Raw genomic sequence first — 26,219 nt, forward strand, 5'->3', positions numbered from 1 at the left:
AATGTATCCGTATGACCCATGCATTGTATTATTACTTTTTTGAAGCTCTCAAATCTCATTTGTCTATAGGTTTGCCATTGATTCTCACCAAGTTACAATACGTGTACATTACCGTTCAAAAGTTTGGGGTCAGTAAGATTTTTACAATGTATTTACAATATTTTAATGTATTGTAATCCTTCTGAATTTTCAGTTGTCCAAAAAGTACTCACGTTTTTATTTGATCACACAAAGCTGTTGTATGACTTAAGAAGACTTTAAATATATATTTTGAGTTGTATGGACCACATTTATGCTATGTTTATGGTGCTGATGTGAGAGTTAATAAATGATGGCAATTGTAAATTTTGGATGAATTATGCTTCTAATGACAGTGAATGTTAAACCATTATAGATTTGCCTTCAAAGTGAGTTTACAGCTAGATGAACTATTAAAGCTGGCTTAAAATGTCTCAAACTTTTGGAATTTACAGCTTTTTTTCGGTTAGCATATCGAAGTATGACTGAGGATTTATGCTTGGTGTCAGGTCTTTTTTCTTTTTCTTTTTTCAGTCCCCCCCCCCAACACACACACACCCCTTTCATAAATCAATATTTACTATGTAACCTTCCTCTCTCTCTTCAGGGCCAGGAAGCAAATGTGCATCCTGATGGCGCTCTTCAAAAAGCTGTTTGCCCACTGATTTACTGTTGCCTAGTGTTTTTGTTTTGAGAGCCGCATTTTGCCATTGGACCAAAGATCCTGTGCGGGTACAGTTTAAAAAATCCAAACGAATACTGCCGTCATCTGTTCGTAGGGTAGCGAAGCGTTGCCACATGATGTGGGACGGACCTCGGAGTGGCGGCACAGTGGACAGAATATCTAAGGAAGTGTGAGAGAAAGGGAAAAAAAAGGGTGCGGTAGAGTTACAGAGTTGCATTTTCTCTCTCTCAGTCTGAAGAGAAAGCAAGGCCCATTTCTGGCCCTGTAAGGGAGGGGCCCCACTCACTCAGGTTGGCAAACAGGTGGGGCCCACCATGCAGTGCTAAGTGTATCCCTCCTGTGATTTTGAGGAAATGTAAGCAGAGTGCAAAGGTGTGTGTATGTGTGGTGCTCACCGCTGTGTTGTCTCTGTGTCTCGTGTCCACAGGCCCTCCAGGCAGCACGCCAGTTCATCCTCCAGCAGGCCACAGGACTCAACTCCCCCAGCAGCAACGAGCTCAAACAGAGCCCTGTGCAGGTACGAGTGCCACACACATACACAAACACAAGCAAGACTATACAAGCATACATACACTTCTTATAACCATCAGATGTGAGCGTATGCACATCTAAATCACATTTTTGTCCTTTCCTTTCATGTTTGTTTTGTTTTATCATTAAGGTTGGGTGGTATATCAAATATTCTATGTATTTATGATGATTTTGCTTGTGTTATCAAATCAAGCAACATCATGAAAATTATGACGAATTAAATGCACTTCTTATTAGGCCATTTAGTTTCCTAAAGGCAGTTTATGATATAACATTTTAAAAAGTTGGTGAGCTTGATTCATTTTCTTGAATCATTTAAAACAATCTGAACTCTGATTCAGTGATTTGTTTGCAAAGGTGCATATAAATGAAAAATGTAAATATTTTTAATTTAATGAAATTGAACTGAATTGTACAATTATTTGGTTATCATCAAATATCAAGTCATCAATTTTTTTTTTTTTTTTTTAGCTGTATCACCCAGCCCTATTTGTCATGTCGTACTTTCTCAGATATTCATCTAATTAAGTTCTTGACTATCTGATTCTGATCGTCTCCCATCCCCCGTCTGTTCTATATTATTATAAGACCAGAGTTGTGAATGTGGTTCTTTGTAGTGAAGAGCTGAACAATGGCACTACTTAAAAAAACCAAGCTTCATTTCTAGCTTGAGTGCACGTTTCTGTAGCACCTGGTCACACACACACACACACACACACACACTCTCAGGGTCTAGAACAGGAATCTTGGGAATAGAGTAGTGTGGAGAGCTTAGATCTATCAGTACCAAGACCAAAGTTTAGTTAAAATTTTTGCATTATTGCTTTACCAAAGACAAAACCAAAAAATATGTATATAGTGGCCATGAATTAACAAATCATTCCCACGACTTAATACATCAGCACGTTTTACTTATTAGTTTAAGTAAATCACACACACAATATAACAATTTGTTCCCTCATTTTACTAAATCGCACACACAATATAATAATTTGTTTCCTTGTTGTAGTTAAATAAAAACGAGGGAGCAAATGAGTACAATGTGGCTATGATTTGCTAAATCGATTTTACTAAAACGAGAACGCATTGGCCACGATATATATATTTTTGTCCACATTTCATGTGCAGCAGGCTATCTTTACAAAGTAATCATCAGTTCTTGTTTAACAATACACTGTGCATTTTGCATGTGCGTTGGTATTGTTTTGTCTTGGTGTTTCTTACTGTTGGGAATAAATACAGTCTTCATGCCTGCCATGTTGAATTGGGGCAGTGGTGATAACTGCCTGCTTTAGCCCACCCGTCAAATGTGACAAGACGCACTCGCGTGTGTACACCAGAGTAAAGCTTTGATATCACAGTCATGAAAACATGCTTCTTCCTGCGTTAACACAGTTGTGAGACTAACACAGACTGGCATGTAAATACAGATTAGGGTGCACTTTTTATTTAGCCTGAATCTGATGGAGATGGAGGAGAGAAGAAGATGAACAAGGCCACCGCTAATCACGAGCAGGAAGCGAGGGGCGGATGTAGTCAATACGGGCATATTGGGTGAAAAGTAGAGAGCACAAGTGAAACGAGTGAGCAAAGGGGAGCGAGAGAGCCGCCCAGTGTTTTACAAATCATCAATAATCCAGGAGGAATGCCAGCTGACAGTTTAAATGACCGTGTTGAGAGGTTTTCCCTTCAGGGTAATTAACATTATCAAGGAACAGCAGGTTACCTCGTTAGTGGCGCACTCATTTAATTAACAAACCACACTAATTAGATTGAACCCTGGGCTGAAGTTTGCTTCACCGTGCTCGTTGAGCTAAAGAAAAGTCAAGAAGAGGGAAATGAAAGGAACATTTTATCAGAACACCTTTTTTCACAAGGTGCTTTTTTTGTTTATGCACTTTTCGATAATGTATGTGGCTTATTGAACAGATTTGGCTCTTTTGATGTTTCAGTTGGGGTGTTTGCTAATGTGAGCGTCACTTTTATTTTTGATTATACTTAGAGGACCGTTCACTTTAAAGGGATCATTCACACAAAAAAATATGTTTACTTAAGTGTTTTTTGTTAATACATTGAAAGTCACTAGACTTTCTTCAGAATATCTTCTTTTGTGTTCCACGGAAGAAAGCACGTCATACAAGTTTATTTTTGGAGTAACTTTCCCTTTAAGTATTAAACTTTAGTGTTCACGTTGTCATTCTTCATTTGTGCTACAGAGTGACACGAATGGCATCTCAAATTATTAGTTTAGCAGAATTGTGATATTACTTTCATTTAACTTTTTGGATATAAAGGGGAAAACAATACCAGATTTACACTTAAAAGGGCATATATAGGGATCAGAATATCATTGACTAGGAGGTGGGCTCTTTTGACTGCTGAAAAGCAGCCAACCAGAAGTCCTGAGCATCTTTTGACAAGTTTTACAAAAGAGCTAATCTCGTTTTCTCTACAAAGGGACTTACAGAGGTTATAGCATACTACATTCTCAGGCTGGATGTTATAAAGAGGCGTGCGCATACACATTTGATGTTTTCCGATCAACTCTATGGTCAGATCCACTGACCTCTGTCGACCCATGACCCTTAATAGAGCCTCAGGTGAGGCTCTTTGTTTGGGCTTCTGGGGTGAAGTCTATCCTACCTCAGCACAAGGCCACCCTGCATACTGATAAAGGAGAGCCCTGAGATTCTGCTTTGTAGTGTCACTTCCTCATATACTGCCCCGGGGCATCAACCCTCAACCCCGACCCTTCCCGGTTCCTTGTTTTTCTAAAGGGATTTAGGGACTGTAAACCGCCCCTTGTTTGTGTCGCTGAGGAGGGTTTCCGTTACTTTCGACTCTAAAACAAGAAAAATTACAGTTTTTTAAGTGATGCATCATACCACTTATTGTCATTACGAAAAGGCCTTCAGCTGCTCGACACCTAGCCGTCAAGAGACTCTTGCTGTTATTTCAACTCTCTTTTTTTTTTATTCTCTTGTCTTAATTAATTTTTATTTTTTTTAAGTCCTCAGGTTCAGGGTATTTGAAGCTGTTGGCCAATGGCAAGTAGAGTAGGGCAAGGGAGTCATTTAGTCTAATCAATGGATTTAGCCCGACAGAAAATGGCTGCTGGTCAGGTTAAGCTCCCTATGAAGATTTAAAAGCGGTGTGACAAACAATGAAATCTTTTGGTGGCTGATAATTAGTTTTCCTCTTCTTTACTGCCAATGAAACCAGAAATTACACTACTGAGGTTTTTGTCTGAACCTTTCAGAACCTTGGCCGTGACCAACATGTTCTTTCCTAAAACGCTTAATTTGCCCGTCTCTCATTCTCGCCTAATATTCTTTCTCTTTTTTGGGACATTGAGGGCTATATATATATATATATATATATATGGCTACATTTATTTGATTAAAAATAAAGTAAAAACAGTAATGATAGAAATATTACAATTTAAAATATTTTTTTTATATTTTCAGCATCATTACTCCAGTCTACAGTGTCACATGATCCTTCAGAAAACATTCTAAGATGTTGACTTGGTGCTTCAGAAACATTTATTATCAAACTTTATGAACTGTGATGTATTTTTCATATATTTTTTAAACCGGTTAAATTGAAAAAACAAACCACATGGTTGTTTGGTATGGAATTGATTTAGTTTATTTAATTGTTTACTTTTTCATTCATTTTATTTGATGTTTTATAATTAGCAGCATAATAAAATCCACACGTTTTAAAATCTGTCACACCATAGGACTATTTTTATCTCTGTGTATAAGGTGATGGAAAGGGCATAGAATGTATCATGGTTATAAAGACCCATTTTACATACACACACGTGGCTTCAGTCCCATCTTTGTTGGTAATTGAAAAGAAAAAGTGTCCTCTTTTCATGTATTATTGAGGACCTCGTTTAATTAAAAAAAAAAGAAGAAAAGACTCATTAGAGACATGCTAATTAGTTTCCTTCTCTTGAGCGTTGATAGAGAGGCTGCGTTGCCACGGTAGCACTGGGTGAAGGGAGGACCACATTGAGATGATCTGATGGCGAGATGGGTGACGCCAGCTGGAATCTCCACCTCTGTGTGGTCAAGCACTTTGGAATCAATTTTACAGAATGAACTTTGAAAGTCCTTTGACCCTAATGAAGATTTACCTCTTGTGTTTGTTCTTTATTGCGGTAAAACAAAGCAGCGCTTATCATGCAAATGGCCACTTTAGAGCAGGTTTTGATAAGAATTCTTTGCCGCTTTTTTTGGAAACTGACACGTCATATCAATGGGGGATAAAAAGACCCTCCATACTGGATGGAGCCCTTTTTGTGAACTTTTATTTTTGAAAACTCTGTTTTGTCCATTAAGTGGAAATGCTTAGTTGGCACTTTTTTTTTTTTCAAAGAGGTTGTTTTGAAAAGAGAGAGGGTAAGAGAGGGTGACCCAGAATGCAAGAGGCCTGACAGATTGAAGACAGCGAGAGAGAGAGAGAGCAAGAAGAGAAACACCCAGGGCCTTGCTGGCCGTTTCAGAGTTTGGGTTTGAGCAGTGGAGTGTAAAAGTCCATTTTTTGATCTGAAACATGAGTGAAAAGTGTAATGAACGCGGTCGATAATGGGCTTTTATATTTCCGCACCCCAGTCATCTCTTCTGTTGTGTTCCACTGGAAATTTGTTGTCATTTTTATTCTGGGGCAGTGAGGCGTTAGATAGAGCCACAGATGTGTGTGCGCGAGGGACGTCCGCAGAAAGCGAGGGACTAATGGAAGATGGAGTGGTGGGGGGATTTTCCACTTGAACTTGCCCGACTCTGGGCACTCGCGCAACGGCGGATTTTCATTTGTCCGAATGCTGTCCGAACGCTGTCAGAGAAAGCGGTCCCCAGACGCGAGCTTTGAACTGGGTGAAAATAAGCAAGTGACAGCCCAGAATTCTCTGCTTCTCTAGAGTCGCTCAGCCCTGCAGCCCCCGGTGGCTGACTTCTATTACACACCGCGCACGCACACACACACACACGACAAACAAAACCGCAGGCACCCACCACCATTTACTGTATAAGAAGTGCAATATGATAAATACCTGTGGGAGGTAATTGGGTAACTTTGGGGGATGGACGGCAATGGGGGTTTTAGATCATTTTGGGACAAATTAGCTTGTGAAAAGGTGGCTGTGTGCACCAGGGCTCTATAGCCTGGAAGACATCATCATCACAGAGCCACCTGGTAACAGCGCCTGCAGCCTTTCAGCGGGCCTGTTATTAAAATGACAGGCCTCTTTAGCGTCACGTCCCGCTCAATAGTGACCCTTCACTCTCCACATGCAGGCTAATATCTTCCAGGCTTTTTGAAGGTGGCGGTGTGACTGTTTAAAAGCTCTCCCATCCGTCCCCCCCTTATGCTAACCCCACCTAGCTTCCCTTATCGCTTCCACCTGGGAAATGTGACCTCTTGCCCCCTCCTGTCAGGATTAAGAGAAGGGAATTATTCTAGTGGAACAGTGGAGGCATTTTGTTCTCCTGTTCATGTGTTGATAAACACATTCTGCTTTAGTATGATGGGGGACGGTTGAATGTAGCTGGGAGAGTTGGCATGTAGCAGTTTAGCATTCTTGCATTAGTCATATGGTGAAATGGAGATGAAAGGTGATCATAAGGGCTAGTTAGGAGACAGAGGCAACAGTTTAGATGTGTTGGTGGGCTTTACAACAGCCATGTTGTCAGGCACTGCTAGCAGTTTGCTACGGTTGTAAGGGATAATGTGTATTTTGGCATTACACCTTGACAGGTTGATGTTGAGTGTTCTAAAGGGGTTATTTCATACATATGTTATTATGTACTGTATATGCCTGTTTTTCTGTCACAATATATAAATAGATATGCATACAAAAAGAAATAAATATAAACGAGAGTATAAGTATATAATAAAAGTAAATATATAAAATTCATATATATATATATATATATATATATATATATATATATATACACATAAAATATGAATGTATAAAATATTTTTTGTACAAAAATATATATATTTTGTTTGTTTTTTAAGCTTTTATTGTTATAAAATATAAATGTATCCAAAAATAAATTGTAATGACAAGCGTCTTCCTTAAGGACACATTGGTGATAGCTCACAGATCACTCCTTACTGTATTCCTACAGAGATCCTTGCATCTCGGAGGCTCAGCGGTTCCTTGAACCCTTTTCTTGTGGTACATTCTTAGTAATTCCCTCTCCATATCTGATCTCCCCCTTCCCTCTTGTTTTTGTTTGGGTACACCCTTCCTCCATCCCTTCTCTCCCTGTTTGCCCCTGTCTCTGACCCCGCCAAGCCTCCACAACCCCAGCCTTAACCTCTATCCTCCCTCCCCGCCGTCTCCCTCTCGCCTCGCCTCGGCCCGGCGCTTGGTGTTGGTTTGCGAGGCGATTAATGGCGCTGTTGTGTAAATGAGATGTGACGGCTTGTTTACCGGCTTGAGCCCGCAGGCGATAGACTCACGAGCGCACCCGTGAATAAACTGCTCATAATGGCCATCAGCGCAGTCTGCAGGTACTCTAGTGCAGGAGGAGAGAGAGAATTAGAGAGTGTGAGCTGTGGGTTGCGGTTAGGCAGTCTACCAGTCCTCCATCGGTGAGGTGAGTAATTCTTTTTGACGGGGGTAAACAGCGCTAGGATGTTGTCCCGCGTGTGCATGGATGCCCGCGTGTGATGTCTCCTCTAGTCGTCTCCTTGTCATTTTTTTCAATTATCCCTCCCACTCCAGCAACCCTGCAGAATGCCGGTGAGCTTGAAGATGGATCATTGAGATTGACTGACTGTGGTGTTTATATATTCATTATAACTTTATTTGCCTCCATCTTTCTCCATTACACATGCTAACACATTAAATGTTCATATTTGTCATGTTTTATAGCACCACCTATTGTCTGATTGCCTCTAAATTTTACAGGCTTTGTCAGAATCATGCATTTAAGTATATGGCTTGTATTTTGTGAGAGTCAGATATATTAAAATTGGGATGCATGATATACTGATTATCGGCTGATATTAGAAATGTTATTTAAAATGCTGTAATCAGTAGATATTGGATATTTAATTGTGCATGCAAATTTACCTCTTTTTTAACTTTTAGATGACCTTTTCCGTCATTTATCTTTAAAACGCTACTAATTTAATAACACTGTTGAAGAGATCTTTACAATTCTCAAAATGAATATCTGTACATTATAATGTTGTGATGCTTAAATTCACTTGTAGCATTTGAAATTATTGATTTTAGTTTGTTTTATTTTTAGTTTATTTAGACGAAAAAAGTATAGGATTTAAATATCTAGCATTTATCGGTTATTGGTCATAAAATAAAATTTCGGATTATCGTATTGGCTAGAATTTTAATATCAATACATCCCAACAAAACTTGATGACATTTGTGCATAAGACTGGTGTTTTTCTTTTGCGGAGCATCTAACAGATGTAGGATATCCAAGGTGCTCTTTTCCATAAAATCACATTTTTAAGAACTGTGCTTCACTAAGACTTTACTAGTTAATTCATTCTAGCTCACCACAGAGGGGCAATTGTGTTTCTTTGCTGTTATATGACACTCCGTCTCAGCTTTCTAGAAGAACTAAACTCTTCCTGTGTGTGTCTGTGTGCTAACCAGGATTTTAGATTTGGATGACCAGAACTCTGCTCTCTTTACATATTCGGTGTGATTCTTTGGCCACCTTTCCACATAAGTGTTGCTCTGTCGTAATTCATACTGCAGAGTCTGAGCCGAGTTCCCTCGCAGTCTTTAAAGTGCTAGACCTTTGTGCTCTTCTCTAAATTCTTCAACTTTAAGTGCCGTTTATCAGATTTTCCCCCTTCTTTATATGGACGAGTATATTATTCCTCTCCAGCTATAAAAAGCCTTTCAAGAACTCAGCCAGTCCCAATTATGGCTTTATGGAGCTGATTTGCCACGTCTGTCCAAAGTTTAGTAACATGTTTTTACATGCTTTCACTTGAGGCCATTTTTTTATCCTGCTCGTGTGTGTGTGTGTGTGTGTGTGTATGCACCACCGCTCTACATGTGATAATTACCCTGTAATATGGAATGGCAAAGAATCCTCCAGAGAATGGAGATGCATTCATCATCATCCATTTATTTAAATACCATAATTTAGTGTACGGCTCATTACTGGGAGGTTGACCTTTCCCAAAATGAAGATCTCCTCTATACTTTGTACTCGCTGTCTGGTTTCATTTTTTTTTTTTTAAACCTAAAAATGCTAATAGAGATAAATACAAAGGAGGTGATGAAGGATGTAGCCTATATCTATCTATCTATCTATCTATCTGTCTATCTGTCTATCTGTCTATCTGTCTATCTGTCTATCTGTCTGTCTGTCTGTCTGTCTGTCTGTCTGTCTAGTGCATTCAAATCATTGCGATATTTATGATGTCGCCTAATTAAATGTCAGGAAAATCATTCCAAATTATACAATACATCACTCATTCATCCATGTAGTCGTTCATTTGTGTGTGAGTGGGTAGAGCTCTAAAAAATGTAAAGATTTTTATGTAATGAGAAAAGAAACTTCTCAGGGGTGTTCAGGCTTCAGTTCTAGTGTTTTAGTTTACACCAGGTGCAACAAGCATTGATTCCCTTGCAAGATGCACCACAACCCCCAAATCTATTTTTGAATGGCAAATAATTTGAGTGGCCACTTCATTAGGGCAGAAACGTGACAACTTATCGTTGAATGCATTGAGACGCTCCATATATCCAGACTAATGGAATCAGATTGAATCCAGGAGCACAGGTGAAACATTTTGCAGGGAATCGCCTGCAAAATGCTTTTAAGTGCGGATGGTTTTAGTTTAATGAAAGTGAGTCATTTGGCAGACTGACAGTATATTGTGCTGAGGAGGATTTCGTATTAAAACACTCTCACTTGTTCCGGGTTCAGACCCCACATAAACCGCACAATGTTGGGCTCTGTTGTCTGTTGGTTCACAAGAGATTCACATCATCGTCCTTGTGTCTGTGTTTTAATGAGCGGAGGGGTTGATAAGGCTGATTGTAATTTATCAAGGCCGGAAAAAAAGGAAAAGCCAGAATAAGGCTCATTGGAATGCATTCTCTGTCCTTACTACTTCCTTTATGACCCTCTGGGACGCATCGCTCTTCTTGCAGCTCGGCTTCCCTCTCTCTCTCTCTCTCTCTCTCTCTCTCTCTCTCTCTCTCTCTCTCTCTCTCTCTCTCTCTCTCTCTCTCTCTCTCTCTCTCTCTCTCTCTCTCTCTCTCTCTCTCTCTCTCTCTCTCTCTCTCTCTCTCTCTCTCTCTCTCTCTCTCTCTCTCTCTCTCTCTCTCTCTCTCATTTCCCATCTCTCCTCTTTGTTAATCAGTTAAACTCGCTCTTCAAATAGCCCCTCTAATTACTGCTCCGCTTCTTGCGAACGGCCATCTCCCCCGCTGCTCTCTCTCTCTGTATTGAAGCTGACCCCTGTCAGTAGTGGGTAGCTCTTCGTGGTGCGTGCGGACAGCGCTGGTGAATCTTAATGGTGGTGGGAGGCACCAGAGGTGCCACTGAAGCTGGCTCATTAGCAGACAGTCTCAGAAGCTTGTGGAGATGGTTTTAGGGGATGGCCATCAAATACACACCATATATTATGTGCTCTTTCAGACAGATGCGTTCAGATGCCGTGCCACTTACAAACTCGAAGCTGCGGGTGAGTGCGAAAAGAGGTTTTGCTTGTACAGATGAGCTCCATTTACCGTATTGACCTCTAAAGTGACTGTGTCCAACACCCCCCCCCCCCCCCCCAATACCTGTTTAAAGGTGGATGATATATGTGAAATTTGCTGAAAATGACCACAAGAGCCGCCCTATGCAGACGACCCTTGACCTGCGTGCCACTGATTGGTGGAGGCCGTTCTCAAACACACACAGGTTATTATAGCATAAGCCCTGATATTATTTTTCTTTTGTTGCAGAGCAAGCCATATGTTAGCCTTCCTGTTCATCTCAATGGCAATTGTTCAGCTAGCATAGGACTCAGTAAAGATGCAATCTCCATGCCGTCTTTGCTTATGAGCACTCAATTCTAGATTATTGAGCCAGTTACCTGGTGTCATTTGACTAATTACAGAAAAGGAAAATTAAAAAAAATTTAAAAAAATAATGAATGAAAACTATTAAAAATAGACTATTGTCATACATCTACTATAATATAAGGAAATATAATTTTGATTTAAATGCCCCCCCCCCCCCCCCCCAAATATGCTTTTGCCCTCATATAATTATAGTTCAAGCATTGACCAGTTGGGACTAACTACCTCTGTTAACACCAATCCTTGACCTCTTGCGTTCAAGTGAAAAAGATTGGGTTGGGTGCAACCTCCAGAAATATATATTGTATATTTTTATAAATATATTTTTTTATATTTTAAACAATTGAATAGGTTTATTTATATATATGTATGTATTTGTATATGATTATTATTATTATTTTTTATAATGTCTATATGTTTCAAAGCTTTGTCTATTTGGCTGCCTATTGAAGCTCCGCTATGGGTGGACCTGTGGTCCAAATGTGAGGCATTTCCAGCACATCACAACAGGTGTCTCTTGTTATTCTCTCTTGTCATACGTGGAGAGAATGCTTTTTGTCTCTGTTTTTAAAATATAGTAAATGAGTGTTCAGGCTTGATAATTCACAGCAAGGTGCTCGCCGCTGTGCTTCTGCTCATCGAGCAAAATATCTCCCTAGCCTTTCTTTCCCTTTGCATGTTAATTTAAAGAGAGAAAGAGAGAAAAAAAATTAAATGTATTTAATAAATGCCTGACTTCAAATGGTTGGGGTTTCTGGCTCCTCTATTACTGGGTCTATTCAGCGGCAAATGAACGGGGGAATCATTTATGGCGAGAGACAAAGCCGAATGAAAATATAATTCCGCATTGTGCTGCGCTTTTGTTAGCGGCCGTCAAGTCCCTAATGGCGCGCTTTTGTTTTCCTGCACTGCTCTGAAACCGTAGTGTCGAATTGCACGCTCCGCTCATGGTGTGTAATGGCCCGCCTTTGTGATATTAGATTATAGGGGCAATTAATGGCGTCAAACCTTAACAACTCAGCATTCAGGCGGCTCGTCAATCCCACTGTCGCGCCGCAATAGAAGGTGTTATAACTCTGGTAATTATTACGCCTGCAACTTGAAAATGTCAATGAACGTGTGTATAAAATAGAATGTATGGGTTGTCACCGCGGGAGAATGGGATGCAGAGGAGCAATTAATTACAGGTTTTCATTTCGCTCTTTCCCGGTGACAAGCAGCCGTGCGTGGCAAATTGGCGTGACGCCAAGCGCCCGCCACACCGAGCCCCCTCTTTTGCCCTATCTCACGTTCCGTCTACCCCGATGTGTGCACAGACACACATACATCACGTCCCGGCCCGACTGGCCTGCTTCAGACGCTTTTCCTCTCTAGGTGCACATACTTGCTTTCAAAGCAGTAATTGTAGGGCCCTTGATGTTTTAACCCTTGATAATAAGTCATCAAAGGCGGATGCATGATATTTGGCAAAGGGCCGAACACTCTCCCACGATGGCATCAGATGCATGATATCATCAGCTGAAATGTGTCTGTGCTTGCTAGCTTTAGCTGTAAGCGCTAGTCTAACATAGCCTCACCTGCGTCACGCCTATAATTAATCCAGATGAGTGGCACGCCAGGCCATAAAATGTGTCTGTCTTGTGGCACATAAGTCATAGAGGGTAAAAGAGTGCATAATTTTGCCTCTTTGTCTCTGTCATGGATTCTGGGAAGCGTGCCCACCTCCTCATAGTGAAGGATACGGATGGCTCGTTTCATTGTGATAGGGACGTTTACAATAAAATATCGGACAGTCACAGATAACCACGAGGCTCGCGAACGCAAGCTTTCATCCCTCTTTCCGGCGGGGGAAAAGAGCCGGTGTTCGTATTTACCGCCAATCTTGTTTACAAAGTCAAATCAGCCCTTTACAGATTTAATTTGCGTCTGACAGCTCTCTCTCTTCGTCTTTCCTCTCCTTATCTCGCCCCCTCCCTCCACCCCTCCTCACGAGCCCTCGAGCTCCGAATAGATAAACTGCTGAAAATATGAGCGCTCAGGCGCTACATGAAAACAAATGAATGCAAATATCAGATCGGACTGGCAGTGGACTGGGAAGTCGTCACGCCGTTGCCTGTCTTTTTTATTCTCTTTGAGTGGAAAATGTAGATAAATGTACGTATTATGCTGGCTTGTAGTTTGCACTCGTATGTCAGCTTCAAGCCAGCCGTTGCCTGTAAATAGCTTTATTTTTATTGAGCAGTTGCAGAGAGATGATCAGTTCTGGCCCTTGAGCAGTAAATAGGAAAATAAATGGAACGCCACGGAGCGGCTGTGTGTGTGTGTGTGTGTGTGTGTGCGCGTGTGTCTCAGTGGAAGATCGCTAGCTGCATTCGAGGAAGCAGCCGCAAATTGTACTGGAGGAAATTGCTGGCCCGTTAAAAAACTGCCCATAAGTTCACAGGGTGGCCGCTACTACTGCATTAAAGGATGTATTCATGTACTAGCGGCCTGCCTTCAGGCCTTTCCAAACCATCTCTCTCACACACACGCAGACACACACAGAGAAAGAGAGTAAGGATGCCCATGACCTGTATTTTGAGAGTTTTAGGAAAGTTGACGGACTGCCACTAGCTCTATTGGGTCAGCGCCGCATTGATCATGTGATTCCATCCACACAAACACACAGTCACACATGTACATGTGTTTTTATGCCTTTCAAACCTTTAACTTAAACATTTGGTTTTGTGTGATAATTCTGCTGATTTCAATCATATTAAAAGGTTATCTAGTCTTATCTATAATTAATAGTCTTGGAAGCATCAAACATATCAGTGATGTTTTGTATGCCATCATTTTCCGGCAAAAGTGTTTGTTTGTATGGATTCGTAACTTTTGTTTCATGGAGCTATTTCTGAACATTAAAAACCAAATAATTTTTTATTTTTTAAATAGTTTTTTAGATTTTTTTTTTTTTTTTTTTGCTTTTAGGTTCCATACAAGAAAGAATTCCCGGTTAATTTATGATTGTCTTTCATTTAATTTTAATTTTAAAAAGGGAAATGAGTTTCCATAGATAAGTCAATGTGAAACTTCAAGTAATATTTATACATATATGTGCATATAAAAATAAAATGCATGAGTTTCAATACCGGGGCCAGTGAAAATGCTGGCTGGGCAAGTAAGAATCTGAACTTATGGCCCGACTGGGCTTGCAGAGAGAAATCCTTATTGTTGAGCTCGGCTCTCTTTCCATTTCTCCTTTTCTGCATATTTGTCATAAGATAAGAATCACACTTTCCATCTTTACGCCTCGTTCTTGTCTAGCAAATTGTGCTCTCACTTCCAGACTGTTGCAAGTTGTTTCCTGCCGATAGCTATCTTATCAGACTGTTTGTTATTTTTGCCAAGATGTGATTCTCTAGATAACAAATCATAATATTATGTTTATTGAAGTACTTTCAGGCTGATAAAGACTACATACTCAAGGGAAGATTTGATCAACACTCTTTCTTTCTCTCTTTTGGAAAAACTGCCAGGGTTTTACAATGCAAGCAGTGTGGAGCTCTACTGTGTCAACAGAGCTGATGTTTTGTGTACTCTCTTTGCCATGACAGGATAAAGAGTTAATTAAAGTGAAGTACAACATTCCTTTATGAAGCTAGAAAAACAGAAATGGCTTTGTATCATGTTAAAGTGAGGGTATGTGCTTATTTATGCTTATCTCACTGTAGAGGTGGGCATCTTCAGCATCTTAATAGGCTGTTTGTTTTATCACATGCATTTTTTAATTTTAATTTAACTTTGTTTTTCCATGCTGCTCAGACCTGTGACACATTTTAGTGTGACGGCCCTCCAGTTGACAAGCACTGTTACAGATTATGATGCTCTAACACACATGCACAACCATGTTTGCGATCACTTATTGGACTTATTTTCCGCTTTTTTTAGGTGCCGGTATCCATGGCAATGATGACCCCACAGATGATAACTCCTCAGCAGATGCAGCAGATCCTCTCTCCGCCTCAGCTCCAAGCTTTACTCCAACAGCAACAAGCCCTTATGCTGCAACAGGTAACACACACACACACCGACACAGTCACCACACACATAACTTAAAACAATATTTGTAAATGTCTGGGCTGTTCAGACATGACATGCCCAACAAACCACACAAAAGGTAAATTTTTCAATGCCAGGTGGTGCCAGTTTTATTGGCTAATCAAAATATTACTATACACTATTTGCTATATCATGTCCTCTAAAACTCTGCTGCAGGGACATGTTTTGCACCACAATCCATCATTTTCCAACAAAAACATGACATCATAGCTTTCATGGAGTTTTCATGAAGTTTCATAAGACATTATTTGGTTTATTATTTGGTCAGTTATTATTTTAGGCTAACCAAATGAATTCAATATTTAGTTTTTTTAAAAAAATTTAGTTATTTTTATTATAGAAATCTATGAGCCTCTTTCCACAGATAGTGAAAAAAAACGGTCATATTGTGAGACATAAAAATCACTACTATTAGAAAGTTACAATTGTGAGATAGCAGAAACTGAGAAATACAGTCACTGTTGTGAGAAATAGTTTCATTTACAAGAATAATGTTGTAATTCTAAGAAATCATGCTCACCAAGGCTGCATTCGATCAGTAGAAACAGTAATATTGTGGAATATTATTAAAATAAGTGTTTTCTGTTCTATTCAGTAATCATTCTAATATGCTGATTTAGTGATTTGATCAGTGTTTACTTTTTATTGTTTATTTTTTAGGAAACTGGTGCATTTTTTTATGATTCTTCAATCTATGAAAGTTAAAAAGAACAGAATTTATTTAAAAAAAAATTTTGTAACAATTTTAGTCTTTACTGTCACTTGATCCATTTAATGCATCTTTACTGAATACAGAATGGTCATTTATAAATTCACATTTATGACAAGTAAAGTTAAAATTATGAAGAAAAATGTGTGGCTTCTACACAAAAACTTAACGTTAAGTGAAAAATGTCAAGTTGGCGCCAAGAGGTACATACTAAAACAAGCATTCTAAACCTTCTCGAATATATAGAGAACTCAGACATAAACACAAACGCTTTGTTCCATACTTCCATAAGAAAACTTCTTCCCTCCCGTCCGGCCCTCTTAACTGCTCAAGCCATACGTTTAATAGGAGAATCCGGCCAGCTTGACTGAACATCCTTCAGTTGTTGCCAGTGCTTTTATAGAGTGCCGTCGGTTGGCACAGTAAATGCACATTCATGTGTGATCCCCGTTAATAGGCCCTGAGTGTAGATGTCAGAGTGTGTAATGTAATCGCGTTTTGTGTAACTTTGATTGCATCCTCACAGGCATGCCCGGAATGATATCTTCCCCGGCTTTGATGCTACTTGGCTCTGGCGTTTATAAGCAGCATTTACTAGCGTACTAGTGACGACGACGCCTCCTTTGGCTGGTGTCGCTACACGTCGACTCGCCGGCGGTCAGGGAGCGCTTACGTTAGAGTGAGGACAATGTTTCTCACCCAGCTGCTGAGCCAGACTTCTCCATATCTCCTCCCACCTCTCTCTCTTTCTTTCTTTCTTTGTTTATTAGTTGCATGGCCTCTGCTATCTCGCTGCGATATCGCCTGGAGGCCAGAGGTGTGGCCCCTGAGCAGACATGAAGAAACAAACAACCCCGTTTCTCTCACGTCTCTCAAATATTTATCACCGTCCCAAAACTCGCAACCCTCGACCTTTTCACACACACTTCTCAGGCAGAAATCAGGTCAGGCACCTCTCCGAAAGCTCTTTGATTAAGAACGTATGATTATTTTTCATAACTACAAGAGGAAAAAAAGAGTTTTCTGTTACATAAATTATCTTGACAGAGCAGAATTGATTTACAGTAGTAGTAAGGAGGAGGAGGTTGCTTTAGGCGAGTATAAATTGCACCAAGCAGATCTGACAAATTTATCAAGAGTCGCTCACTCGCAGAAATCAAAATTCAGCTGTTTGAGAAAGAAACTTAGCACTTTTGTCCCCCTCCCCCCGCTTTATTTCTCTCTCTTTTTTATTCTATATTTAACGAGGATATTGAAATTGAAATAGTTACCGTTCATGGGCCGTTTTACATCTCCAGTAAAAGCCAGTGGGTTTAATGGTTCGCAGTGGTGATGAACCACGTGAGAAGTGGCTTTTAATGCTCACTCTCTCGCACACGGCAAATGGAGCAATCAGAAAGCCTGCCAACACACACACACAGCAATCCGTCCCTGATCTCATCCCAGTGTGTGTGGGAGAACGAGTGGGCTTTGGATTTTTCTGCATGTGAATACCCTAACAAATATGATTTTACATACAAAGATAGAGCGAGCGCAGGAAAGAGAGAGCAAGTGCATGTTTATGTATGCGTGTGCACTTGTGCATGTGTGAGTTAACCTTTACATCCCTCCAACCCTTAATTACAGCCCAGCTGATATATTTTTTCCTTTTTTTATCCCCTCTCTGTGCTGTTAAGTAAAACCAAGGTCACAATAATGGGAATCTAAGGTGAATGCCTTTCAAGGCGTGCAGTTAACGTGAAAAGGGCCCACTGAATCAAATCATTAAAAAACCCTTAATTATTCTTTAATTATTCCTGCAACTATTCAGCTTCATATTGGCATGAATTAAAGGGGTAATGAGTGGGCGAGAGGCAGCGGGGCCAGTCGGGTGGCAGCGAGGCGTGGAGGAAAGTTTAAACCGAGAGACGGGCGACATATTGCGATCCAAATGCCTCTAGTGTGGTAAATGGAGTTTCCCTTCACACCTTACGGCTCGCTGACTTTCTCTGTTGGAAATGGCCGTGGCTCGGCATCACAGACTTGAGGTAGCTCACCTTCAATATCCCGTAGAGCGGCATGGCGACAGGTAGTAAAAAAAGACGCAGTGGTGTGAGATGGATTTTGTAGAGGGCAAACAGTGTTTTAGTGTTGCTCGGTAGAACCACTCGCCTGGTAAAAACAGTGGGATATGAGCGAGTTCAAGGCTCGTTTAAGACCAAAGAGTTTTGTGCACTCGGGTTGGTCCAAGATGAGGACAGACACCCAATCAAATGAGAGTTTTCTGTCATTCTGTCAGCAGCATAGCCTAGAATGGTTGAACATCAGGCTTGTTGGTAGTTTGACCTGGGACAGGGCCGTCGCCAGAACATATATAATGGGGAGGTATTTCGTTTTCATAGGGGTGCACACTTTATGATCAGAGAAACAGACATTCACCAAAACGATAACTACCCATTTGCGTTATGCACACTTCAAGCTCTTCAATTCCACCAAACACACAATAATAATATAAACAATACATAACAAATAGCAATAAAAATATGTACGATGTATGAAGTATACTAAAGACACCATTAAAATAGTTGTAGGCTCTCTGGGTGATAGTCATATTTATAAATATAATGATATTGTTACTTTTTTGGGGGGGGATGATGCATTAGTAGAAATAGTTCACTTATAAATGAAAATTCTGTCATAATTTACTCACCCTCAAGTTGTTTCAAACCTGTATGGATTTCTTTCTTCTGTTGAACACAAAAGAAGATATTTTGAAGAATGTCGGTAACCAAACAGTTGATGGACCCCATTGACCTCCATTGTATTTTTCCTTTTTTTTTTTTGGAAGTCAATGGGGTCCATAACTTGACTTTTTTCGCATCTCAGGTTAAACATTTTAGGTGAAATGGTGAAAATAATCTTTTTTTTTTTTAAGTACAACTATTCCAGTTAGTCTTATTTTAATTAATTTGAGGTAAAAAAAAAAAAAAGCTACATAATAATTATTAAAGAATTTATTTAGAGAAATTGTTCTTGAGCATGACACACAAAGTATTAAAAATACACTTTTATTGTGTCACGTCTTTCTTTTTAAGGTGTGATTTGGGATGTGGCCAACTATTAAGTGCCTCATTCATTGAGTAAGCCTGCATTACATCTGTAAACATTATATGTGATAAGGAGTTAATGAGGGTATCATTATTCTACTTTTCTCCAGCAGCTGTAGCCGCCGTCCCCCAGGCGCTCCTCCACTGCCGCTGCGTGTCCAAGGGCCTCCGTGCTCTGCTCTTTCGGTCAACATGTACTTCCATGTCAGATAGGTCATCCATGCAAAGCTGAGATTTTAATCTTAATAGGCTTTCCTGAGTAAATTAATAATCTGAAAGTAAAACAAACATTGGTGGGTCTGCGGTGGCCACTGCGGTTAGCCAGAGCTACGGTTGGAGATGTGTAATGACAGTGTTAGTGGGTGCAAGCCAGTCTCACTTAGGACTCTGTAAAAGAGTAGCTAGTTGAAAGTAGCAGCTAGTTCAAACAGGCGAAAGTAAACATGGTAGCGTAACAGGAAGCCTTTCTCATGTTTAATATTTTTTTCTACTTCGAATGCAGGAAATGAGAGAGTATTATTTTGAGTGTATTATTTTAAATCTTTGGCAGTGTAAACCTCACACATATACATTTTAAAAAAAAATTTATTATTATTTCCAGGTTTTCAAGTGAGCATCAAAGGCATGTTCTGAAAGACATTTCTGATTGTCTGAATGAGCATTAACTACAATAACGTTCATTCAGATAGTTAGAAATGTTTTCCACAATATTATATATCTTCAATAGACCCTCGGTTAACAAGTTTCGACACCAAGTATGAAGAATAAAAGTAGATTAGAATAAAAACACTTTCCCACATGGAAGTTTTCACAGAATTAGTAATTGATCATTGTAAATGATTAATCCTATCTCGGCTGTTCTGCCCTCACACACCTGTTTCTTGTTTTTGTCTAATAAGCTTCATTGTTCTGGACAATGAAACATACCCCTAACCCTACTATGCACACTTAAAATCATTGACTTCCACATGCCTCTGTCTGTTCCCAAAGCTTTTAATCAGAGCAAGGTGTGCCATGGTGAGGTGTTTCACAGTGATAAAGCACATACAGGTCTATGTTTACCTGTGTAGAGGAGATAGACTCATTCAGCTGAGCACTGAATAAGTAACCAGTGTGTAAACACCTTTCATGTGCTTTATTAACTACATAAAACCCTCACGCAAGCAAGCAGAACCATAAAAACATCTAAAAGGTGCTTTTTTCCGTTTGACTATGGCAGGATTTTGTGTTTAATAAACTTTCCTGCACATAACTAAAGGATAATACCAGGAATAGGGAAGCATCAGTGTAGGAATCAGGCAGGTGTCTGTATTTCAGATCTCTCATATGCTTAAGGCGTAAGTTGGCTTTTTGTGCTGATCTCTGGCTGGTTGCTACCACCTGTGTTTTAATCATAACTGTAATTCAGGATGTAACAAAAACTGCTCTGAGATTAGAAGCGAAGGGCAAATTTTTACCAGCGCTTTCCCAGACAGGTGTTGTGTGTTTTAGTTCAGTCAATCATAAATAAGGAAGCCTGTCTCCACACTGTCAGGTTTGCCACGCCAAGAGAAGGATGGACAGATGATTTACAGGACACATTCATACGCCGCCTGCCAGGTGTTTAAGCTGCCTTTTAGAGGAATGCTGAAAAAAGATGAATATGCCTTATTATGGAGGCACTTTAGCCCTTAAGCAAGAAGCTGATCTTGTTTTATCCTGTTTTCATTTTTTTGATGCCTTTAGACATATGCGACTCCTTGCACCCGGCTACCTCTTCCTAGAAACCCAGTGTCATGTGACTCATTTGATAGCACCACATTTTCCAGTGTAAGCAGATGGACAGGACAGTTTTGGTACAGCCTAATGTGCCATGGTGTCTCTTTACATGAGAAGTACTGATGTTTAAATGTCCCTCATTGGGTTTGTGTGTGGTAATAAAGAAAATGGAGAGAAAAAGTACAATATATATACCCTCATAATAGGATTTGCATTACAGATTAATCTGTTTGTTTTAAAGTGTATGTCACTGATATGTGCTCCTTTTTTTTCTACATATTTGTGCTATGTCCTTGCAACATCAAACACATTTTTTCAAATTTAAAAAAAAAAAAAGTTCTTGTTTTAGTAAAATATTTAAACATCCATAAAACAACAACAAAAAAATATAATAAAATAAATTGACTGATAAGCTTTGCAAAATACCATAAAATATTATGAATTGTTTTCAGAAAATATATCTTTAATTAAGAATATTTTAAGCATAAATTTGATCATTTAGTGTGATTAATGCTTAAGCCAATATGGGGTAAATAAAATAAGATTTTAATATCTGTTGCAGTTTGTTTTTGTTTCAATTATTTTATTTGTTATTCATTCATTCATTTATTATTTGTATACATTTTTCTATTATTTTATTTATTTTGTTGCAGCATAGTGTTACATTTCTGTTAAATTAAAATCATTCTCTCGCTTTCTTTTTGTCTAGCTGCAGGAGTACTACAAGAAGCAACAGGAGCAGTTGCACCTCCAGCTCCTCACCCAGCAACAGCAAGCAGGGAAGCAGGCCAAAGAGGTGAGACGCCCTTGCCTCTTCCCTCTGTAGTGCACTTCACAGTGTACTTCACCTTCATAGCACCCTAGATGAGCATCCTCAAGAAGGCTGACACATCATTTGTCACACAGCAGAGGCCAGTTCCTCTTGAAAGCCAGAAATGAACTCTTTGAAAATAACTGTATTCTAATATGTGAGATGATTGCATGACTGATTGTGTGCTGCACTGAGCGGCACAGACCTTATAAAGGCTCTGTAATCACTGAGTATTACATGAAATCCTCAGTAGGAAAACAGACGGATGTTTTTTTTTTCCTCCTCTGTCAAGCACTCAATTGCATTTTGTGTATTAAGTGATTCAAAAATGCGGATTAAGACATTTGGGGAATATGGATTTTCATTTCTCTGTCATTGACCAAAGTCATGCTCCAAACCTTACCATGGGCTTCCACGCTAATACTCGTTAAGTATTAATTTACAAGTCGCCGCTTGCTAAGCCTAGTGGAAAATCCCTATTACAACCCACTATGGTGGAGTCGACGAGTTTCTTTAATTGTCAATTAAGGCACTGGAGTAGGAGAAGGACCTGATGTGGGTAATGAAGGTGAGGGGGAATAATGTTGGATCACTGAGGATAAGACTGCAGCACAACAAAGGCGAGGGCATAATTACCCGTCTGCGCACTGCGGGAGAGGAGATCTGCGCTAATCTGGCGGTCAAATGAAATCCAAACTTTTGCGGCCTGCGTGTTAGGAGCGTGAGCTATATCTGATACAACTTAATCAAGGAGTTTCTGCGAGGGCTTAATGAACAAACGGCTTAGCAGAGAGATTAGCACATAGCTGCTTGAACAGTTGCTAGCAACATGCAGGTTACCAAAGCTTGTGTAACTTAGTCTAGTTAGTCTTCCAGCCTCTACAAACTGGTGTGTAAACATTAGTTGAACTGGTTTTACAGCCTGCCTATCTGAAAACAGCAGAGATTAGCACATAGCTGCTAGCACAGTTGCTAACAATATGCATGTTGTGGTACCATGTGTTGATGAAAGGTGACCACCAGTGGATTGAGGGTTCGAGGTGAGTCCTGCTAAACATGTTCAAGCCAACCTAAGATAGCTTTCTGGTTTTTAAGATGGTTTATTTAGTCTCTCAGCCTCCCCAAACTAAACTGATATTAAGAAGGCTTAACTGGTCAGTCAGATGGTTTTACAGACTAACTATCTGAAATGAGCCCAGAACCATCAAAACAGCAGAGATGAGCACATAGCTGCTAGCACAGTTGTCAACAAGTGGTATCCTGTTTAAATGAAAGGAGATCAGTGAATTTGTGGAATTGAGGTGAGCCCTGCTAAACAAAATGCTCAAACCAGTCTTAGCTGGCTTAATCTTTAAAATGGCCTAGATTGTCTCCAAGCCTGACTAAGGTGATTTTTGGCTGGTTTAACTAGCCTCCCAGCTGACATTTCAGCTGAAAAGTGCCCAAAAACCATCATAACAGCAAACACAACACCCTAACCAGCTTGACCATGTTAGGAGACTGGCTTATATGAGAGAATAATCTACAGTCTCAGTTGTATTTATGGTCGCAGCTAACAACTCCACCACAAATAGCAAATAGGACAAATCCCATCTAAGCTGCATAGGGTTGAGGGTGGTTTGCAGTCCTCTGTATGTGTGACTGAGAGGATCAAAAAATGAATGAGCTCTTGACTTCATAGCAGGTGAGAGACTGAGGTGGGGGAGGATGCTAAGGCCGTGGACGACAGGGATTAAGACCCGTTAGATATGCCCTAGACAATATAGTGACTGATAGAGCAAATGCGTGGCAAATGCACTAGGTGCCCGAAACACACACACACTTCAAATGAGACCAGTATCCTGACATTTTCCACAGATAGCCAAGGAACGTGTCAGAGACAGAAGGAAAAAAAAGAAAAGAAAAAAGATTGAAAAGTGAGAGGGAGGGGAAAGGTATAAAAAATCATGACTAACCTTATTCAAGGCCTCAGGAGTTTTTCAGACATTTTCCCTTATTAAATATTAGAGCAAGGGAGATGGTGCATGTGCTCTCTGAGTAGGGAAATTAAATCGGGAGGGCAGTGGTCAGCTTCTCTTCCCTGCGGATCAGCTCACGTTTGTTCAGGGCCCCTTTTGTCGGCCTGAAATTTGGCACTATGCAACTACTCAAATGTAGACGAGAATGCTCGGCCAACACGCTGCGGTCCAGTCGTACATACTGAACGTGTGCTTTTGCGTTACTGTCTCGGTAAGAAACCTAAGTACTCCTTACTGCTACCCCACCACACAATTTTATTAGGTTGGAAATCTACTGTACCGCCACCTGTTTTCTCAAATAAAAATTTAATTAATATTAAAATAGGTTTAATTATTTATTTTATTTTTAATAAATAAAAAGTAGGCCAGTTACTTCATGGGCCAGTTACTTCATGGATCCAGGATACTATGCATCCTGATAAAGTTCCCTTGGCCTTTGGAATTAAAAATCTGCCTGCCTCTATGGGAATTTAACATAGGGGTGTCCAAACTTATGCACCCTGTATTTTAAGGAAGAACATTTATTTATTTACGATACATTATTCATTCACAAAGAAAATTGGTGTCCTTAAGGCGAGACACGGCAGGCAAAAACATCGTTTTTTTTTTACTGGTCAATTTTGAGATTTGGGGATATTTGTCTTCAATAACACGTCTTCTTTCAGACTTGTGTTGAAAAAAAGTCAGAAATACACATTTAGGTCTTTATTTTATTACACTTTGTCTGTTTGCGTCTGTAGATTTCTCATAAATTCAACAAAAGTTCGCGTTCTTAATCAACGTGCTGCTCCGCGATCTCTGCCGTCAGCCTGTCATCAGAAGCACCGTTAGGAAGCTCTCTATGTTGTGTACAATCCTGTCGGATCCAAATATGGTCATTTCCTTTTTATCAGCAACCAATCGTGAAAGTAAAAGGGCTGAATGCGCAATCTCATTGGCTGATGAAAAATCTTTAAAGCCCGTTTTCTCAAAATGACTTTTCTCTCATTCTCCAAGTCCGAAATCTCCACTTCAGTAGCACCTATATACACCAAACTTTCCAGACTTGTACCTAGTTATATTATGAAGACATTTACAGAGGGATTTGTAAATATATTATTCCTAGCCTGATTTATATAACATTTTATTCCAAAAAACATGGCGAAAATCTTTTTTTTAAGGCTATTGACAGTATTTTCTGATTTACAGGATAACAAAAGTAGATATCCATAAATCCCTCTGTAATTTTTTTCCCATCTAATATGTGAACACAATGAAAAAATAATTTTTAACCTGGCTTTATCCAATACTGAGATATCGTTTTTTAAAATATATGCAAATTAGTGCATATTTGATTAGATATTGCCTGATTTGCATATTTAAACATTAAATTACAGAAAACTTGTAATACATTTTTTTCTCATCTTAATGTAGGTAATCAACTGGGAAAGTTTTATGGTGATATCTGCTAGTTAAAAATTTTACCCTATTCACCTGTAGTGTCTCGCCTTAAAGGTTGGATTTTTCCGAATTTTTTAAATTAAGGCATTAAGTTCAATTTCCAAAAGAAGATTTTTTTATTCCTCTTTTTAGTCAAATTTAGCATGGGTGTCTAAACTTATGCATAGCACTGTATATGTATTTATCAGTTAATATATATGTATGTATGTATGCATGTATATATATATATATATATATATAAGAGAGTTCATATATATATGAACTCTTTGTGAATAAACACCTGAAATGTGTGTGTGTATATATGTATGTATTAATTACACATATATATATATATATATATATATATATATATATATATATATATATATATATATATATATATATTAACTGATAAATACATGCTGTCTGGATTATTACAGCAAGGAAAATCGGTTATAAGCATATTGGATTAGGCCATGTTTAAGGATTCGTGTGTGTTTGTGTGTGTGTTTTGTCTGCCGTGTAGTGGTGTTCCCCTGGGGATGAGTGCACTGACAGCACTGGACTAAGAGTAAAGCAGTCAGGCGTGAGGAGACGAAAGAAGATAGAAACACAAGAACGTGTGATGTTGTTTCTCATCCCTCTAGCCCTCTTTTAAAGCCCTCCGTCCTCTGAAACCTACCTTTCCATGTTCTGCCATGCTGTTGGTTCAACTGGCACTGGAAACAGACCCCTGAAACCATTAAACAAACTGTATCTCTGGCCATTATACCACCACATCAATTTTGTCATCAAAATATTATATTTTCCTTTCATTCGTCATTAGTAGCATCATATTTCAACAATCAAGGCCTGTTCATAAAATCCGTGATTTGAAATCAGAAGCTCATACTCATGGCTTTGTTTTTGTAAAGCTGCTGAAGATGGAGAGATGACACTTTATGCTCTCCTTCAGTAAAAGATGCTTTAATTGCAGCCCATATCCCTGCCAGTCAGCAC

At 39.5% G+C, this 26,219-nt stretch overlaps 1 protein-coding gene across 4 annotated transcripts in view; it reads left to right on the forward strand.

Moving 5' to 3' along the window:
* foxp4 (forkhead box P4) overlaps positions 1-26,219 on the forward strand; it is a 123,596-nt gene that overhangs the window by 61,132 nt on the left and 36,245 nt on the right. For all 4 annotated transcript variants that reach the window (XM_084395287.1, XM_084395288.1, XM_084395289.1 and 1 more), the window contains exons 3-5: positions 1,131-1,220; positions 15,249-15,371; positions 21,682-21,768. In XM_084395287.1, the coding sequence (XP_084251413.1) occupies positions 1,131-1,220; positions 15,249-15,371; positions 21,682-21,768 (300 nt within the window). The remainder of the gene's footprint in view (positions 1-1,130; positions 1,221-15,248; positions 15,372-21,681; positions 21,769-26,219) is intronic.

The sequence above is a fragment of the Rutilus rutilus genome (assembly GCF_951802725.1).
Source record: "Rutilus rutilus genome assembly, chromosome: 22".
NCBI classification, from domain to species: Eukaryota; Metazoa; Chordata; class Actinopteri; order Cypriniformes; family Leuciscidae; genus Rutilus; species Rutilus rutilus.